This window comes from Nyctereutes procyonoides, unplaced genomic scaffold (assembly GCF_905146905.1).
Source record: "Nyctereutes procyonoides isolate TBG_1078 unplaced genomic scaffold, NYPRO_anot_genome, whole genome shotgun sequence".
NCBI lineage: Eukaryota > Metazoa > Chordata > Mammalia > Carnivora > Canidae > Nyctereutes > Nyctereutes procyonoides.
In genome coordinates, this window is record NW_026575044.1 from 52,772,681 (window position 1) to 52,791,346 (window position 18,666).

The 18,666-nt window shown below is 56.1% G+C and overlaps 1 protein-coding gene across 3 annotated transcripts in view; it reads left to right on the forward strand.

Annotated features, from left to right (window-relative positions):
* SMAD7 (SMAD family member 7) overlaps positions 1-7,368 on the forward strand; it is a 29,153-nt gene extending 21,785 nt beyond the window's left edge. For all 3 annotated transcript variants that reach the window (XM_055324050.1, XM_055324049.1, XM_055324048.1), the window contains one exon: positions 5,370-7,368. In XM_055324050.1, coding sequence (XP_055180025.1) covers positions 5,370-5,908 — 539 coding nt within the window. In that variant the 3' untranslated portion in view covers positions 5,909-7,368. The remainder of the gene's footprint in view (positions 1-5,369) is intronic.
* Positions 7,369-18,666: the final 11,298 nt, after the last annotated feature.

The following is an 18,666-nucleotide window of genomic DNA, read 5'->3' on the forward strand; positions in this document are numbered from 1 at the left end:
TCCCCTTCCTTAGCATGAAGACAGTAGTAGGATGCCACCTCATGGGGTTGTCAGGATGAACCCCTTCCACCTGGGCCTGTTACATAGTAAACGCTTCTTAGGTTTGGGCATGGGCCAGACTGTTCTCTTCCCTGTGGGGTTGGGGGGCAGAGGGGGTGGGTAGCATTTTCTAAGCAGCCAGAGAACCTAAGACAAGATGTCTGAGAGATGAGACCAGCATGTGCAGGCACAAAGCCAGGTCCTGGCCCCTGGCCACTTTGGGTCAGGTTGTCCTAAGAGCCCTAGGCTGGCAGTGGGAGCTCTGTTTTAGGGAAGAGCCTAAGCCCCCACCAAGGCACCATGGAGTTTGGCCTGCATGGGGTGTCTGGCTCCATAGCTGGGGGGCAGTGGGTATTGCACAACACCAGAGTTCCCTGGGGGTGGGTCTGGGGGGAGCTCGGCTGGTTGGGCCACGGGGACCGGAGCAAGTACCCCGGCCTTTGAAGCAGGCCCTGTGTACGCCCCAGTCCGGCCACCTCCCTGGAGGTGATGTTGTCGCAGAGCCCTGAAGACAACCCCACTTTTTCAGTCCTGCCTTGGGCCAGCCGGTATCCACCACCTCCTGTCCTCGGTGGAGGCCCTTGGGGGAGTGCTGATGGGTTGTCTGAGTGCGTGCAGGGTAAGCCGGAAAGGTCTCGGGTTTGTTTCAACCCTGCCGCCGGGTAACTGTCTCCAAACCCCAGGGTCGCCCGGGCTGCCCTCCGGGGGAATCGAGGGGACCTTGGCAGAATCTTTGGTGCTGCCGGGTGAGGTTGTAGATAAGGACTCACCCCAGACCGCGAATCGAGCCCAGACCCCTGAGCTGGTTTTGAGGCGTCTATTCTAGTGCTGGGTCATTGGCGTCCCGGACCAGGGGCGCGCGGGCTCCCCCGGGACTGGGGCTGAGAGCCGACGGGACAGATGGGCACTGGGTCGCCCTGTTATCTCCGTCCTTGTCCCAGGAGTGGGCCGGCGGCTGCCCGAGCAACCAGTTTCCTGAGCTGGGTGGGGAACAGGGCGGACGGGAACTGTTAACCTTTGAGATGTCTGAGGTGGGGGGAGGATGAGGCAACCGCTGGTGGCGCCTGAGTCCTGCAGAGGGAGGACCCTGGACCCGTGGCGGGCGAGGCGGGGCCGTGTTTGCGTTCTGGGGTTGCCAGGCTTAACTTCTGCGTCTCCCACTCACTGATGCCCTTTGCTTGCCCTCACCCACCCACCTGCCTGCGGGCGGCCGGCCCTGCCTCGCGTCCCCGTGCCCTGCGTCCAGGTGTGGGGCCAACGGGTGTGTGTGTGTGTGTGTGTGTGTGTGTGTGTGTGTGTACACACGCAGGCCGAGTCCCATTGGCGGATTCCAGTGGAGACCCAGTGCCTCACAGAGGTCGGGATGGGTCAGAGCCCGCTTTGCACCCCTTTTACTCCCAGCCCTGGGGCTGCCCGAAGTGGCCTGCTCCCCACTGTGTTCTCATCCCCAGGGGCCAGGAGCGCGGGGATCCCTCTTTGGCCTCGCTCCCGTGCACGCCCTGTCCTCACAGCCCCCCTGGGGGCTTTGGCAGCAGGTCAGCCTCTCTGGCCCCCGTGATCGGCTCCGTAAGCTGGAGACCAGAAGTGGTATGACTGAGGCACTGAGCTGGGTCTCTCCTCGAGCCTCCTGCCGTTTTTCTCTTCATGCCCCCAGCACCTTCAAGTGAAAACGTAAAATCCCAAGGGCTGGTCACCCGGTGCCATTGAGAACCCTGGGCCACGAGAGTCCTTCATGAGCCTCCCGTCCTCTAAAAGGGTCAGGTCTGTTCATTCATGACCAGGGTAATTAAATAACTCTTTGTAAGAGGCAGGGAGCTCCTTGTTAAGTGGTCTTCCCTCGTGCAAGTGCAAACACAAGCAAAATCCGTTCCCTCTCGACACCCACCCCCCTTCCTTTTAAAGGGGGGGTTTTTATGCTTTAAGGGAAATGAGGAATGGGGGGGGGGAACAACCTTTAAAGGAATTTTAGGCAGATTCAACATTTTTCTGGGGTTGCTCCAAAAATTCCCTCAACTGTAATAAAAAAGAAAAAGTTGTGAGCAGGCATCTGATTAGTTGGCTTTTTACAACACAGCTTTTCTTTTGGATGCTTTAAAATGCACAAATACAGTTTTAAAACAAGCCCCTGTATAGTTTTCTGAGGAGGGAGAGAAGTTGCTGAAAATACCGGAAAAGGTTGTAAAGCTGGGGAGAGTTAACAAGGGCCTGTGAGTCTTGCCTTTGGAGGTTCTGTATCAGCAACCGGGAGGAGAAGCCAACGTCAGGCTCCTGAGACGCTTCCTTAGTCCTTGGAGGGAAGGAGACTTCTGGGCAGGAGCCTCTCAGCCCCTCAGCTCCTCGCCCCAGGCCAGGGAAGCCCCCTGAGGAGCACCGCATGGACCTTTGTGGGGAGACGCCTGTGAGCTGTGGCCCAGTTCAGGGAACTATGCTTCTCTGAAGGTGATGCTGAGTGCTTCCCAGAAATGAGCCCAAATGGTGGGAAATTTGGGGGTGAGACCCTGAGCTGGCCACATAGCAGCTGTCTCGGGCCCCCAGAAGTGTGGTGCGCAGAGGAGGCCCCCGCTGGTGCCATGGTTTTGCCGGGGAGCATGTTTTTGTGGCATAGATAGTCCAGGAGCAGTGAGGAGGAAGGGGTAGCGGGCGCCGGGGCACGGCCAGGGTGCGGGGCGGGGGGGGTGACGTGGGGGTGACAGCAGACAGGCCTGCAGGAGGAGGGAGCCCGCCAGGGTCCTGCGGTGGCAGCTCGTCTCCCCATGGCCTTATGGGGGTCGCTGTCGCACACGGGGACACCCAGTACACCGCTGTTTATCTGGGCTGGGCCATTAAGCTCAACAGAAAAAGGCTTTTTTTCCAGGGATGTCTGGCAGGCTGCACAGATGAAAGAGAACCGCCAAGAACACTCCCCCCTCCCCCCCCCAGGGCTCAGGCCAGTCCTCCAACCTCAGGTCCAGCCCCCCAGCTCCCGCCCCGCTCCCCCTGCCCCCTGCCCCCCTCCCCTTCTCTTCCTGGGGCCTGCGTGGGGGCCAGGTTTCAGGGGACCGTGCTCCTGGTGAAGCTCCACCGAGGGTCTCCCGAACCTCCTGCCCGGCGACTCCCCCAGTCCTCTTTCCAGATCAGCTTTGTTGCCCTGTGTGGGGATCATGAGCCAGAGCTTCTTAGTTTCAAAACACCCTCCTCCCCAAAACAGCAGGGCGGTCTCCCCGGCCCTCCAGAAGAGGGCTTTCTCCGTTCAAGCAAACTCAAGCAAACTCGCCAGAGTATTATTTACATGGATATTATGGGTCTTTGGTGTAGCGTTCAGAGCTGAACTCCCTCGACAAGAGTTCAAAGATTGCCAGCACTCACGAGTTTATTAGCAGTTGATGGATACTTTGCAGAAACAAGTTAATGCCTGATGAGTCACCTCTGCTTGGAGCCCATGTCCTTCTCTTGTTTTTCCATATGTTCCAGAGTATGCACGCAAACACACACATGCTCACATAACACACACGTGTGTTCACGCTCGTTGGACACACTTGTGCTTTATAGAGACCCAGGTGTTTGGGGGGTGACGGGCCAGGGTTCCGGGGTGGATTTTCAGGGGGAGGGGATGGAGGGAGAGCAGTGAGCCCTGGGCTTCCCCGTTTTGGGTGACTGTCCCGGTAGGCCTTTGAGAAGGCCGGTGGCATCTGCCTCCGTGGTCACAGTGCTTGCTTGTACTTACTCACAGAACAGACTTTACAGAACACCTCCGGAGGTGCGAGGCTGGCTGCTGCTCCCCTCTGCAAAAAAAAAAAAAAAAAAAAAAAAAAAATGGAGCTGCCTGGTTCCCAGGTCCTAACATGCCTGTAAAGGTTGGAAGCAGTTGTGTGCTGAGCTGCCCTGGCTCTACCCAGCCTCCTGGGGCAGCAGAACATGGGTCCCTGAGGCCGCCTGCACCCCCCTGCTGCCAGGCTATATGGTGGAGCCACCAGCATCCACCCTCTGTTGTTCCAAAATCAGAGGCCAAACAAACCAAAAAACCCCACCCCCTCTCGCGGCCAACCCCCACCTTTGGGCCCCGAACCCCCAGTGAGTGAGAAGCTAGGGCTGCAGGGGAAGGCAGGAGGCCTCTGCCGCCTGCCTTTCCCCATTTTTGTTAACAAATACAAGACTTCCGGTCCCCACCCTGCCACCACAAACCACAGCGTTCCTGCAGCCTGGCCCGGCTGGGGAGATTTATGGTTCCCAGTCTGAGGCCTGCCCTGCTGGCTCCAGCTTAAGGAGGAGTTGGAATGCCAGCCACTGGGGCTCCCTCTACCTCTGTATCCCCCCCCCACCCTTAAAGCTCCCAGCGCCTGTTTAGGAAAGTCACCTTCCCAGAATCACCCCAGCCTGCTGGCTGCCTGCGGGGAGAACCGAGTCTAGGGAGACTAGGAGGGGCCCCCGGTGTGTGGGGGGGGGGGATGTGGAGCAGGGCAAGGTGTCTCCTGGTTCTGGGTGGGGGGACGGGGTTGGGGAGAGGAGGTACAGCCAGGGAAGGTCAGCCCCTTTCAGACACATAATCCGTCTGGGCTGGAGGAAGCTTCGTCAAAGTAGTCTGGGTTAACACCAGTCTGCGTGCTGTGATTTGGCGTTTCCAGTGAATTCACCCTTTGTGTCCAAGGCTGCTGCTCACAGACACACTGAGAGCTGATTTTCTTCTATTAGAAAGATAGATGTTTTTGCCCCAAACCACCTGCACTTTCATTTTTACCAGATAGCGCTCCTTCACGGGCGAGGTGCTCATCTGAGAAGTTGGGGACGCATGCAGAGACCGCCCCGTAGGTGGCCCTGGAGACTTGGGTTCCGGGCCTGGCTGTGTCTGTCATCTGTGGGGACCCGCCCAACAGGCTTTCTGGGCCCTGGTTTTCTCCTGAGGACAAGGACCAGGGACAAGAGCACCAAGCCTTTCCCGTTCCGTTGACTTTTGAAGTCTGTGACTCTAGGCCATCTGGAAGGCCTTCTCTTGTCCCGGAACCAGGGCCAGTGAAGCTAGACTGAAGTTCCCTGGCTTCTGAGTTCTACAGGGATGGGCTTCCTTTGGCCCCACAGGCAAACGTGCTGGCTTCCTGGGTCCCTGACCCGATGAAGGCGGGGAGTGGAGGGAGGTGGAGCCCCCAGTGAGCCCTGTGTTGAAGCGCGGGTTCTTCCGTCACTGGGCCCCGGTACCAGGACTGCAGGGCTGGCAGCTCCACCACCCCCTCCCCTCAGGAGAGCCCGGGTGGTGTGGGGCTACGTGTGGGTGTCCCCGTGCCTTGATGGGTGGAGGAAGTGTCCCCCCAGCCAGTGCTGCCATCACCACCAACCGTGTCCACCCTCTTGTCTTACAGATTCCCAACTTCTTCTGGAGCCTGGGGATCGGTCACACTGGTGCGTGGTGGCTTACTGGGAGGAGAAGACGAGAGTGGGGAGGCTCTACTGCGTCCAGGAGCCCTCCCTGGATATCTTCTATGATCTACCTCAGGGGAATGGCTTTTGCCTCGGACAGCTCAACTCGGACAACAAGAGTCAGCTGGTGCAAAAGGTGCGGAGCAAGATCGGCTGCGGCATCCAGCTGACGCGGGAGGTGGACGGCGTGTGGGTATACAACCGCAGCAGTTACCCCATCTTCATCAAGTCGGCCACACTGGACAACCCGGACTCCAGGACGCTGTTGGTGCACAAAGTGTTCCCCGGTTTCTCCATCAAGGCTTTTGACTACGAGAAGGCGTACAGCCTGCGGCGGCCCAACGACCACGAGTTCACGCAGCAGCCGTGGACTGGCTTCACCGTGCAGATCAGCTTCGTGAAGGGCTGGGGCCAGTGCTACACGCGCCAGTTCATCAGCAGCTGCCCGTGCTGGCTGGAGGTCATCTTCAACAGCCGGTAGCCGTGGGCACAGCCGGCCCGGCCCAAACTACTTTGCTGCTAATACTTCCTCCCGAGTGCTTGCTTTTCATGCAAACTCTTTGGTCGGTCAGTGTGTTGTTTTTATGCCCTCCGCCCCCCCTTGTCGTTCCTGTTTATGTTCTGTTTTGTTCTTTGAGAAATAGCTTATGAAAAGAATTGTCCGTGGAGGGAGGCTCTGGGGTGGGGGGGGCTTGGCTGGCAGGACACCCCGGGAAGAAAAGGGGAAGCAGCTATCCGCACCACCACACACAGCATCAGAACGGGCAGCAGGCCCTCACTTTGGGGGGTGGGGGGGTCCCCGGATTCCTGTGTCTGGGCGAGTATGCATGCGTCGGGCGTCTCCTTCAGGTGTCTGTGCCAGTAGCTTGTGGTCCCCCATGCTGTGTCCCTCCCTCCTTCCTCTGGACAGGCTCAGGGGGACAGAGGCAGGACCCGGGTAAGCTGGCAGCTGAGGTTCCAGACGAGCCAGAAGCCGGGCTCCGTCCCCCACTCCCCAGGGAATCCCCGCTTCTCCCCTTCTAGGACATGGGTCTGTCTGTGGGCTTCTTAGAAGCAGCCCCACAAGAGGCTGAACCAGAACCAGTTGTTTCCTCCTTGTCCGACTCCCCTCCAGCCGCCCTGCTGTCCTTGTTGCGTCTCTCCTTTTTGGCCATCTGTTCCTGGGTATATCTGAGATGGGCTTCCTGAGGGCTGCCCGGCCGCCCCGCCGCACTGGTGCCCACCCAGGGCCCTCTGCAGCCCCTCAGCCTCTCCCCTGCCCTGGCCCCTTAACCCCCCCCCCCCCCCCCCCGAAAACCAGCTCAGCACTTTCCTCCCCTCTGCCGCCCACGTGTTGAGCTCTGCTGTTAGACCAGCCAGGGGAGCAGCCCTGGGAGGGGAGACTTCTCAGCAGCACCCCCTTCCCACCAAGAAGGATTCGTTCCATCATAACCCAAGGTACCGCCCTGGGCTGACACCTAACTCTTTCATTTCTCCTACAACTCATACACTCGTATGATACGTTGACACTGCTCTTAGCTCAATGAGCATGTTTAGACTTTAACATAAGCTATTTTTCTAACTACAAAGGTTTAAATGAACAAGAGAAGCATTCTCATTGGAAATTTAGCATTGTAGTGCTTTGAGAGAGAAAGGACTCCTGGAAAAAAAAAAACCCTGAGATTTATTAAAGAAAAAAAATGTATTTTATGTTATATATAAATATATTATTACTTGTAAATATAAAGACGTTTTATAAGCATCATTATTTATGTATTGTGCAATGTGTATAAACAAGAAAAATAAAGAAAAGATGCACTTTGCTTTAATATAAATGCAAATAACAAATGCCAAATTAAAAAAGATAAACACGAGATTGGTGTTTTTTTCTATGGGTGTTATCACCTGGCTGAATGTTTTTCTAAAGGAGTTTATGTTCCATTAAACAATTTTTAAAATGTATCCTTGATTCCATGTCCTTCTGGTGGGAGGGGAGTCGGGAGGGGCGCATGGGAATCCAGGACAGTGGGGTGGGTCTCCTCTCTTGGGGAGGAAGGGGAGGGGCCACAGAGGAGACACCCAGCGCAGCCTGCTGTCCCAGCCTCTGTTCTATAGCCACAGGGCCGCCTCCTGTTAGCACCAGCGACTCTAGGGTGCAGCTGGCAGGTGTCCTTAATTTGTTGACCTCAGGGACCTCTGACAAATAGGGTGGTTTTTCTTATTCATGAGAGAGAGACAGGCAGAGGGAGAAGAAGGCTCCATGCAGGGACCCTGTTGCAGGATGTGATCCCGGAGCCCCAGGATCACATCCTGGACTAAAAGGACACGCTCAATCACTGAGCCACCAGGTACCCCAAGCAGGTAATCCTTCACCTCTCAGAGTTGGGAGGGAATGCCATCTCAGCTGATTGGGAAGGAGGTTGCACTGGGATATGGGGCGGGAGTGGGGTTATTGTGATCCCAGGAACCTGGGTCCATCCAGTTAAATCATGAACCCCACTGTGCCTTTCGCAGAGGGAGTCCCTGCCGCCCTGCCACCCTGGATTTTGAAACTGCTTCCCCGAAGGCTGACGACCTGGAGGGAAGGTTGCTGGGGGTTGGGTGTTGGTGGCGGGCAGAGGGACCAGGCTGGTCCAGAAGGTGGAGCAGGCCTCTGGGAACAGTCCAGGTCCTACTCTATGACCTCTCCCCATTCCACCTGAGCTCTTCGTGACCAGTCCCTGTCTGCTGGTGAATCCCTCCCAGCCCTGCCCCTGGGATTTCTGCTTGATCTGAACTAGGTTTTGAATTCAAGGCCTTTGGCGGAAGCGGTGGGCATCAAACAGGGTTGTGTGGGTGTCTGTGTTGGGGTCTTGAACCCAAGATCCAGGGAGGAGGTCTCAGAGGTGGGGGTTAAGATTTTGTACATCACAGGGGCACCTGCGGGGCTCAGTCGGTGAAGCCTCTGCCTTCTGCTCAGGTTATGATCTCAGGGTCCTGGGATCCAGCCCTGCTCAACCACGAATGGGTTTCTCCCTCTGCCCCTCCCTGTGCTCGTGCTCCCTCTGTCTCTCAAATAAAATATTAAAAAAGATCCTGTATATCACAAACCGGTACAATTTCAAAAAACCTTTCTGGAGGGTCAAAGTAGGATTATCAATATTTTATTTTGCCAAGTAATGACACAAAGCCATGCGGCCTCCCGGCACCGCCATCTCAGTCAAAAGGGTTACAACAGAGTTGCGTAGTGAGAAATATTAGTACATGTTCATTTATGTGGGAGCGTTAGTGCCAAATGGTCCGGGCCAGCCTTATTCACATGAGGTGATGGGGAGCTCACTACCTCTCAGAGCAGCTTTTTGCTTTTTATCAGTTGAAGTGAAACCCGCCTCCATTCTAGTTCTGCAACCCAGAATAAGTGTAAAATCCCATGTCTGGAAAACACCCAAGGAGGGTTTTAATTAACTCCAGGGTGGTAGTGGTGGAGGAGGGGTGGGTGGGGGTGGGAGGTGTTACATTAGGGAGCGGGCAAAGCCATTTTAGTTTGCTCCAACCTGCAGTGGCCTGCAGGAAGCACTTTAATAATAATAGTAACTGCTACTTACTGGATGCGTAACCGGGTGCCAGGCACTATGCTAAGCTAAGCGTCTGAGGGAGTTACTTAATCCTCACAAGGACCCCCTGCACATGTGTGGGGCTTTGAGAAGTTAAAAGACTTGCCCACCGTCACTCAGGGAGGAAGCCCTAAGAGAGACCAGGATCTGACTCCAGCGCGGAGTGGTCTTTGTCATTGGTCCCTACGGGGATGTTGATTTGATGGGATCCTGCGTGGGGATTGCCCTGGAACTCAAAATTGGGAAGGTGGGCTACCCCACTGGCACCCGGTCCCGCTGTTGGGCAGGGCCTCCGATTCCGGAAGCAGGAAGCTGCCCCTCTGTTCCAGCCCCAGGAGGCTGGAATTGGGGTGGGGGCACATGGCCCCCGGTGGTATGGGTGGCTGTGGGTGGGCAGGGAAGGAGGTACGTTTGGGGGAAGCCAGGGGGTTTGCTAGTAGCCGACACTCCTCCCCTGGCTGCAGGTGAGTGGCCAGGACCCAGGACCAGCGGAGGGGAGGGAAGGTGCCCCCACTGGGAGGAAGCTTTCCAGCTGCCTGGCTCTTCTCCTGTGTCTCAGCTCACCTTCCAGCTTTGGGGTGGCTTGCTGGGTTCTGCACTCTCACTGGGCAGCCGCGTCACTGTCTCCACACCTTGTGGATACCCCTCGGCCGCAACCAGAAGCCCCGGTTCCCTCATCTCCCTGGCCCTGTCTGCCATTGCAGAATAAACAATCAAGCGCTGCCCTCCCCACCTTATTCAACCTGTAATCATAAAATGCAAATATCTCTCACCCACGTTCCCTTCTTGGACTCCACTTGGATGATTCAATTCAGAGCTTTTGGCGCCTCCGTGGCCTTCTTTCATCTCCTCCGAGTGGCTGGGCCTTTCAGCATCTTCCCTGTAGCCCTCACCTTTTAACCTCCTCACCCCAGACCCCAGGCGTTGAGGGCACTTGATGTTCCTGCACTCTTCCAAGCAAGCGCTTTCCAGCTTCTTCAATGGGCTGTCTGACCCTTTTCCTTCAGGATGGAACCCAGGCCACACCTCCTCCAGGAAGCCTCCCTCCCTTTGAAAAATATCTGCCCTACATAGACATCTGAGGTGTAGGAATCTGTCTCCCCTACTGAACCATACACTCGTGGCACTTCGGAGCCTTGGTTGGGGCCCCACTTAGGATCTGCTATCCTGACAATTCCTGGCACGAGGCTCAAGCAGGGCTTTTCCCATGAACCAGGGAAGGGGAGGCAGACCCGTGGGATCAACCTGGGCTGGGAATGGTCAGAACTGTCTGCATTGTGTCCTGGTGTCCTGATCATGCGCTGGGCAGCATTCGGCGCATTCCCGGCGCATGGGAAAGATCCCAGGTAATCCTTACCACTGCCCTAAACATAGCTGCCAGTGTTAGGCCCATTCTACAGATGAAGAAACCAAGGTTTGGAGAGCTGCCCAAGGCCCCTAGCTGGTAAGTGGCCGACTTGTGCCTCTCTCTACTATCTCATCTCTGGGGACAGACCTGGGTCATGGGGTGACTGCATGGGGCAGAGTGGTTTTTTTCTTTTTCTTTTCTTTTCTTTCTTTCTTTTTTTTTTTTTTTTTTTTTGAAGATTTTATTTATTCATGAGAGACAGAGAGAGAGAGAGAGAGGCAGAGACACAGGCAGAGGGAGAAGCAGGCTCCATGCAGGGAGCCCGATGTGGGACTCAATCCCAGGACTCCAAGGTCATGCCCTGGGCCAAAGGCAGGCGCTCAACCCCTGAGCCACCCAAGGGCCCCATGTTTTTCTTTTTCCTAAAACAAGTTCTGGTTTGAATGGACCAAGCTGATCTGATCGCCAAATAGTAGAAGCGACAAGGTGTGTGTGTCTTGGTCGTACTCAGAGGGTCTTGGTCATGCTCAGAGGACCTGCGGGTGTTGTGCCCCCTGGGCCCCTGCACGGCAGCCTTGCAGGGAGGCCCGAGAATAGCAAGAGCAAGGCTGGCATCACAGGCTCCCAAGGCCTGCACAGGCACACAGCCTGGGCTGGAGCTCCCCCGCAAGCTTGTGGGCAGGGTGAGGCCTGAAAGCATAGCTGGAGGCTGCATGAGGCTGGGGGCAAGTGGGGCAGGGGGGCTCGGGCTTGGGAGGCCAGGGTTGGAGGACTCACTGAGGCAGGTCACTTAACCTCTCTGAACCTCATTTTCTGAAACAAAATGGACATACTGCCTGCCTCAGGGGGCCGAGAGAGGGATTAGTGAATAAATATGTCTGAGGAGCTGGCCGGAGGGTGCTGAGCTGAGCCACGCAGGCCTGCTCGTGTCTGACTCCGGGGACCTACCAGGATGGCAGTTTCCTACTGTTTAATCCGCTAGATGCTTGATTCGAGAAGCTGCAGGCAGGGGCCAGAGGGCCGAGCCCGTCACAGAGGTCGGGGGGCAAAACTGGGGTGACCCCCTTCTTGCGACCAGGGCAAGAGGTCAAGGCCGGCATCGGGCAGGAGGCCTGGGGTGCCCCGGCTGCGGGGTGGGGGCCGGAGCCACAGGCCACCGGCAGAGTCGGGGTTCCCGGTGCTTCGGCTGCCAGCTCAGCACTCTCCCAACCCTAAGTGCCCCCCTCTCTTTCTGAAAGTAATGATTTTCTAAAAGTGGAGTCCCTCCCCTCCCCCAGCCGCAATTAATCTACTGAGCACCAAGTGGAGGTGCCCTGAGTACGTTTGGACCCACGCGCGAGCACCTTAATGAATATGGGGACAACTTACTGGCGGTTGGGGTGGGGGGGTGGGACGCAGGCTGGGGAGGGCTGGGCCACCAGGCTGGACTCGCCATCTGGTGCCCAGAGCCACAGCAACGGGGGCGCGGGGGGCTTCCTCCTAGGGCGCCCACACAGTGGGCCTTCCCCAGGATTTTGGAGCCGCAGGACCTCAGTCCCCAGCCCCAGGTCACCCCAGGAACACGTGCTGCCCTGGGCCTGAGGCTGGTGGATAAACCCGGGGCACTTCCCTGGCCTTGCTGGTTAGTCTTCAGGGAGAAAGGCTGCGACTGTTTTGTCCGGGACAAGCCCGCGCTGTGGAACGCACACTGGACACGAGCTGCTGAAAGAAAAGCCAGACGCTTTGCTCCCCGTGCGGCTTTGGGTGCGGGCACCCGAGGGAAAGTAACGCCTCGGGGTCTGGGGTCTGGGCCTCGGGCCTGCGGGCAGGACACAGACCCCCACGGCGGAGCTGGGGGTGGGGAGTGCATGTCTCAGGGCTGCACTGAACCTTCACAGGTAACGTGTCCCCTTAGGTGCAGCGGTGCAGAGAGCCCCTTGTGTGCCCTGTCAGGGAGACAAGCTCCGACTGTGCCCATTGAGAAGGAGAAACTGAGGACCACAGGTGTCCGTGGCTTTGTGGTCTCCCAGCCAGGGGTGGCCCAGCCCCTCTGGGTGGCTCCAAAGGCCCTCCTGGGGCTCTTTTCCCAAAACACAGCACTTGCCTCCTCTGTGCTTGGACGCCCCTCTTGGATGCCCTGAAGGAGGACGGGCCACTAGGGAGCCCCGTGGCTCGCGTGGGCTGGGGGCTGAGGCCCCTTCTGGGCTGAAGCGCCCCGGGGCTGCTCAGCGGAGACCCACATGCTCCCTCTGCCCTCCCTCTGCTGCAGGCACCTGGCAGGTGCCCCGGACTGATGGAGGCCCCTGGTGGAGCCACCGCCCGGATTGGGAATGCCACTGAAGAGTCTTGAGTGCCACACAAGGAGCACCCCCACAGGTCTTTGGTTCACTGGCCCAATACCCCCAGTGGCTCCAAGGTCAGACATTCTGCTAAGGACCCTCCAGACAGCTGCTCTTGAGTCTGGGGTTGTGGGAGTCCCAGAGTTCCTTCCAAGAGGGGCATGCAGCCGCGGGGATGCTACCTGGCTGAGGGCCCCTGGCCGCGCCGCACACTCAGGCACTTCCCCCCCATCTGTGCTGCTTCCCTCCGTTCACCAAGTTTGGTCCTGTCCCTGCGGCATGAAGGGGGCCTATGGAGGTCAGGCACCAGCTCTGTCCCTACTCGAATCTTTTGGAGCCCCAACCCAGCCGGAGCTTGCAGTAGGCGCATAGGAAACACCCACCAGCACCCACCGTAGTGGCCGTGGGCCCCAGGTCACCTCCAGGGCGGCCCCGGGACGGATGGCTGGGTGCCCTCCGAGGGCCCGCTCCGCACCTCCTGCAGGCACCCACAGCCCCTCTCCCCCTCAAACCACCCGTCTCCCTGGGAGCAAGCCACTTACACCATTTGAGCCCAGGCCCGTGCCCACCTGGGCTTCCTCACTCAGCCAAAGAGAGAGAAAGTTCCAGAGCCGAGGCCTGGCTCAACGGAGCACACGAGGTGACTCACCAGGTAGCATTCCCAGGATAGCCCCCACTCAGCCCCCTCCCCCGTTGGCCTGCACAGCGCTGGGCGAGGCGCGTCCTGTATCTCCGCTGTCTAACCCTGTGGGAGGTCTCTGTTGGTCGGTTTGGCCGGTTCCCCCACAGAGAGAGACGATGCTGGGGACGCAGGGGCTCCGCGCTGCCGGCTGCTGTCCCCCGATCTCCGGACCAGTGCCTCGCGCACGCCGTGGGCGCTCCACGAATAGTCCCTGGGCAAGCCGTGTTGCGCGGCGGCGCACCTTCAACTAAAATGTACCCGTGCAAGTTTCAGGCAGATTCCGTCTTCCCCAAGAAAAGGGAGTTTACTTGCTTTATGTTTGTAAAGAGAAAGAGTGCGTTCTTGTATTTTTCCCCAAAAAAGGTGAACACAAAAGTCTGCCTCCTGGAGTGACAGTGACATCCACTGCCCCTCCTAGCCGGCCCAGCGGGCTGCGGTTCCCCGGGCGCCCTCCAGGTAAGGGCTGTCAGCACCCCATTTTACAGGTGAGGAGATGGAGGCCAAGGGAGGGCCTCACAGTTAGCGAGTGGCCCAGCAGGCGTCAGGTCTCCCGAACTCTACGCCCCTGAGCCCTGAGCCCCCACGGGAGGGCGACAGCTTTGAAAGTGCCATTTTCATGGTTTCTTTGCCTTAAAATAAGGATACATCCTGAAGCCCACGTCCCACTCAGGCAGCTAAAGACTCCAGGGGTGTCTCTGGCAGGAGGCTTCTGCTCCGTGGCCAAGTGGTCCTGTCCCATCAGGGCCTGGAATCTTTGCTGCATCTGGGCTTTGTGTCATCAGCACCGGAGTTTTTAATGACACACTGCAGCCAGGGAAATTACAGTGCCCGGGAGACTCGTCCCAGAGGCCCTGCCCAGGGTAATTCCAGAGCGGGAGAGGATGCTTGGAATAACAAGAAAGACAGGGTCAGGCTGCCAGCCTTAGGTAATGGAACGGTGTGTACTGGTAATGGGGCATGGGGGGTGGGTCGTTTTATTTTATTTATACAGACTTTTGTTTTCAAATTTAAAAAAAACTAACCCTCCCCCAATCAAAAGTAAAAAACATCTTCGATGTCATCATTTAAAATCATGCCTTCAGGAGCCACTCCCAGAGGTCATGGAGGCTTTAATACATCCCCTTTCTAAACTTGGCCTCTGCTTCTATAGACACACATATACAATTTTCATAAATGAAGCTATGTATACGTATTGGCCTGCAATCTGCTTATGTCACTTAATAACACATCCCGGACAAGTCTGCAGACCATTCATTTTCATGTCTAGTATTGGAGCTGAGTTTAAAGGATGCTGGTGTTCATTTAAAAGACGTACCACTTGATGCTGAATGGGAGTGAAGGTGTGGGACGACTGGAACCTTCTGAGGATGGCGTATAAAATGGTTTAATGATTTTTTAAAAAAGATTTTATTTATTCATAAGAGAGGCAGAGACACAGGCAGAGGGAGAAGCGGGTTCCTTGCGGGGACCCCAATGTGGGACTCGATCCTGGGATCCCAGGATCATGACCTGAGTCAAAGGCAGATGTTCAACCACTGAGCCACCCAGGTGCCCTCATTTTGACCCTTTTAATGCCTCTGTGGGTGGTTGTTAGCATCCCAGGTGCACACCAGAGGCTTGCACACAGAGAATAAGCCCCCTGCCTATAGTATCCCACCCACCCCTTAATTTTGATGGTTCAGTTTGTTAATTTGAGGCCCTCCTATGTGCTAGATCCTGTTGTGCACTGAGGTAAATGACTGGAGTGTCATACAGTCTTTAACAGGTTCATAATTGGGTGCTTAGCCAAACCGATATTCGTTGTTTTAAGTCTTATTTTAGGGGTGCTCAAAAATAGATGAATGTATAAATAAAATTCTGTTCGTTTTGCTGTTTATTTATTTATTATTGCCAAAAGCATTTTATTTTCTTATTTACTTTGAGTGAGTTAAGGAAGGTTTTATTTCTATTTTTAAAAAATATTTTATTTAGGGATGCCTGGGTGGCTCAGTGGTTGAGTGCCTGCCTTCAGCTCAGGGCATGACCCTGGGTCCAGGGATCGAGTCCCACATCAGGCTCCCTGCATGGCGCCTGCTTCTCCCTCTGCCTGTGTCTCTGCCTCTCTCTCTGTGTCTTTCATGAATAAAGTCTTAAAATTTTTTTTTAAGTTTACTCATTATTATTATTTTTAGTATTCTCCACACACAAGGTGGGGCTTGAACCCATGACCCCGAGATCAGGAGTAGCATGTTCCTCCCACGGGGCCAACGAGATGCCCCTATGCCCCCATATTTTGATAATATTCTTATTCTGGTATTTCTCGATGCACCGATTTTGGATAGTATCTATTAAGTTGCTAGTCCCTTTTTAGCTGGGGGTTGGCTCTTGTGAACCTTCACACTCTGCCCTTCTCATCAGTGCTCAGTCCCTGTGTCGGACCCGCCAGTACTGTTCACCATTGAACCTTGGAATGTTCTCCAATTGCATTTATTTTCTTATACGACTCCTTGATTTGATATCCCTGGAGTTAAGACATGCCAGGTTCTTCTCATGTTCTTAGAGTTCATTGTACTTTCTTTGCCAGTGCTTTCCATGGATCTCAGGCCCTCCTCCACACAGTTTTGTTCAAGGTCCAACTCATCAGACAGCGGGGTTCTCTCAAGCCTTGATCCTTCTGCTCTTGCCACCCGGACTGGTTGCCCTGCTGGCCTGGCGCCCAGCATCCCCCTACTTCTCTGTTGTTTTCGGTGTCTTGTTCCTAGAGCTTGTGAGTTGACCCATCCTGGCTGAGTCTGTCATTTTGGTGCCCATCATTTTTATTTATTGAAATTTTTTCTTAAAGATTTTATTTATTCATGAGAGACACACAGAGAGAGGCAGAGACACAGGCAGAGGGAGAAGCAGGCTCCACGCAGGGAGCCTGATGTGGGACTAGATTCCAGGACCCCGGGGTCATGCCCTCAGCCAAAGGCAGACGCTCAACCCCTGAGCCCCCAGTGCCCACCATTTTAAAATAGTTTGGACTATGTTTTCCCTGCTCCATCCAGCTCCCCCTCACCTGCCTGAAGGCTGCGTGGCACAGGGGGAGAGGGAAGGAGCCACTGGCAGCCTCAGCCCCTGTTCCATCGTCCCTGGCGATTCTGTTGTAGCCCTGAGCTTGCAGAGCCCACGCAGCACAACTGAAGCCCTGTTGTCACCTAGGCCCTCCGTTGTCACTGGAGCTCCCCCTCTGGGAGTGACCCCTGACCCCATACAACTTGCATTCCTGACAAAACTGCACGGAGAGCCCTCGACAGCGGAATGCCCTCTCCTGTTGCTTTCTCAGAGATTTTGGTGCCTGTCATATAAAGGGGCCTCCATCCAGCACTTCAGATCCATCGGCCCTGGAAAATGGAGTCACCTTCCTCCTTTACCCCTCACACCATGTGCTTTTCTCTTACCCTGGACTGGGAGTTTCTGAGTAGCACATCGTTTTTGTTTCCCTGCCACTGCCTGAGCTTAGGCACGCCTGGCCTCCGGCCTGAGCACCCCAGAGACCCCCTGGCCCTTCTCCTGGTGCCCATGCTGTCACCCTGCTGATCCACACTCCTGGCTATGGCAGAGGGCTTTTCCTAAAACACAGCTGTGAGTTGTTTTGTTCCTAAAAGCAATGAACTGGGATCCCTGGGTGGCGCAGCGGTTTGGCGCCTGCCTTTGGCCCAGGGCGCGATCTTGGAGACCCGGGATCGAATCCCACGTCGGGCTCCTGGTGCATGGAGCCTGCTTCTCCCTCTGCCTGTGTCTCTGCTTCTCTCTCTCTCTCTGTGTGACTATCATAAATAACTAAAATAAATAAATAAATAAATAAACTAAAAGCGATGAGCTTCCCTGGCCTGGAATGCATCCCTCTACCCTGTCCCATCTGACGCAACTCATTTCTTCTCTCAAGGTTCAGCCAAATATCCACCTATTCCTCGAAGAAGCCTTCTTGTCTGTCCGGGCCACATCCTGTCACCAGCGAGCTGGGCCACAGGTCGCCTTCCCTCCTCTGCTCTTCCGTCTGCACGCACTCCTCACAGACAAGAACCTTTGTTCGACTGCCGTTGTGCGCCAAGCCCTATGCTCAGAACTCGACTCATGTGATGCGGTTCCGGGCTGAACCCCAAAGCCCATCAGCGACAGCCTCCTGTGCGCGTGCACTTTTGGTAGTGTGGGCAGGGCATGGGAAACAGGTACCCGGGGGTGGGGGGAGTGCAGTCCAGAGGGTGTCTGTGGTTGGTGATTTGCTGTATGTCCCCCGGGCTCTCTACCTGGCTCGGGGGAGGATAAGGGGCAAGACGCCTGTTTTCCCAGCTTCCCTAGTGGCCAAGTATGGGCACGTTAGCAGACTGGCCAATCGGGTGCCCCCGCTCCGGTCTTAGCAGCAGGATCTGGGAACATAGAAGCAGGGATGCTGCAGAGTCATTCAAGAGGTGGGAAACAGCCATATCCTGTTTCTGGGGAACAGCAGTGTCTGCAGGGCCAACCGCACGGTCCAGGGCTTGGTGTCCAGCACTGATGTCAGTGGGGAGAGGAGTCATCTGGAGCTCCGTGGCGGGGCCAGTGGGTTCTCCAGAGGCTAGCTTGATGGTGTGGTTTTGGCAGCCACCCCTGCTATGGAGACGTTCTCCGGCCTCCTGTTGATTCTGTGACCTCCCTGGGATCCTGTCGTGACTTTTCCTTTGCGTTGAACTCAGCCAGGATAATCTTCTGCAGTTTGCAGCTCTGAAGACGGACCATGGATAAAAGCCTAGAGAGGCAGAGGGCATGGTTGGCCGCGGGTGTCCCACCGGAACAGGAGGGCTGGGAGGCTCTGCCCTCCTGGGGGTGATGCTGCTCAAGGTCTCCTTCCCACCTGATGGTTTCTTGGGCCCTAAGCAGGCAGAGGCCACTCAGCAGGAGCAGAGTTGTAAAGTGAACAAAAGCCCTTGGGCGTGCTCTTAGGAGGACCCAGCCTCAAAACAGAGATGTCCTGGGCTGTGTCCCTCCATCATAAAAGCCATGCAGTTTTAAAACCAAGACCATCCTGGGACACCTGGCAGGCTCAGGGGTTGAGCGTCAGCCTTCAGCTCAGGCTGTGACCCCAGGGTCCCGGGATCGAGTTCCGCATCAGGCTCCCTTCAGGGAGCCTGCTTCTCCCTCTGCTGTGTCTCTGCCTCTCTCTCTGTGTGTCTCATGAATAAATAAATAAAATCTTAAAAAATAAAAATAAAATAAAGCCAAGGCCATCCTTCAGAGCAGCAGGGGCTGCCCCCTCTCTCCTCATGCTCAGGTGGCCTGGGTTCTTGTCTTGCTGCAGTTAATTCACTGTGTGGCTTGGGC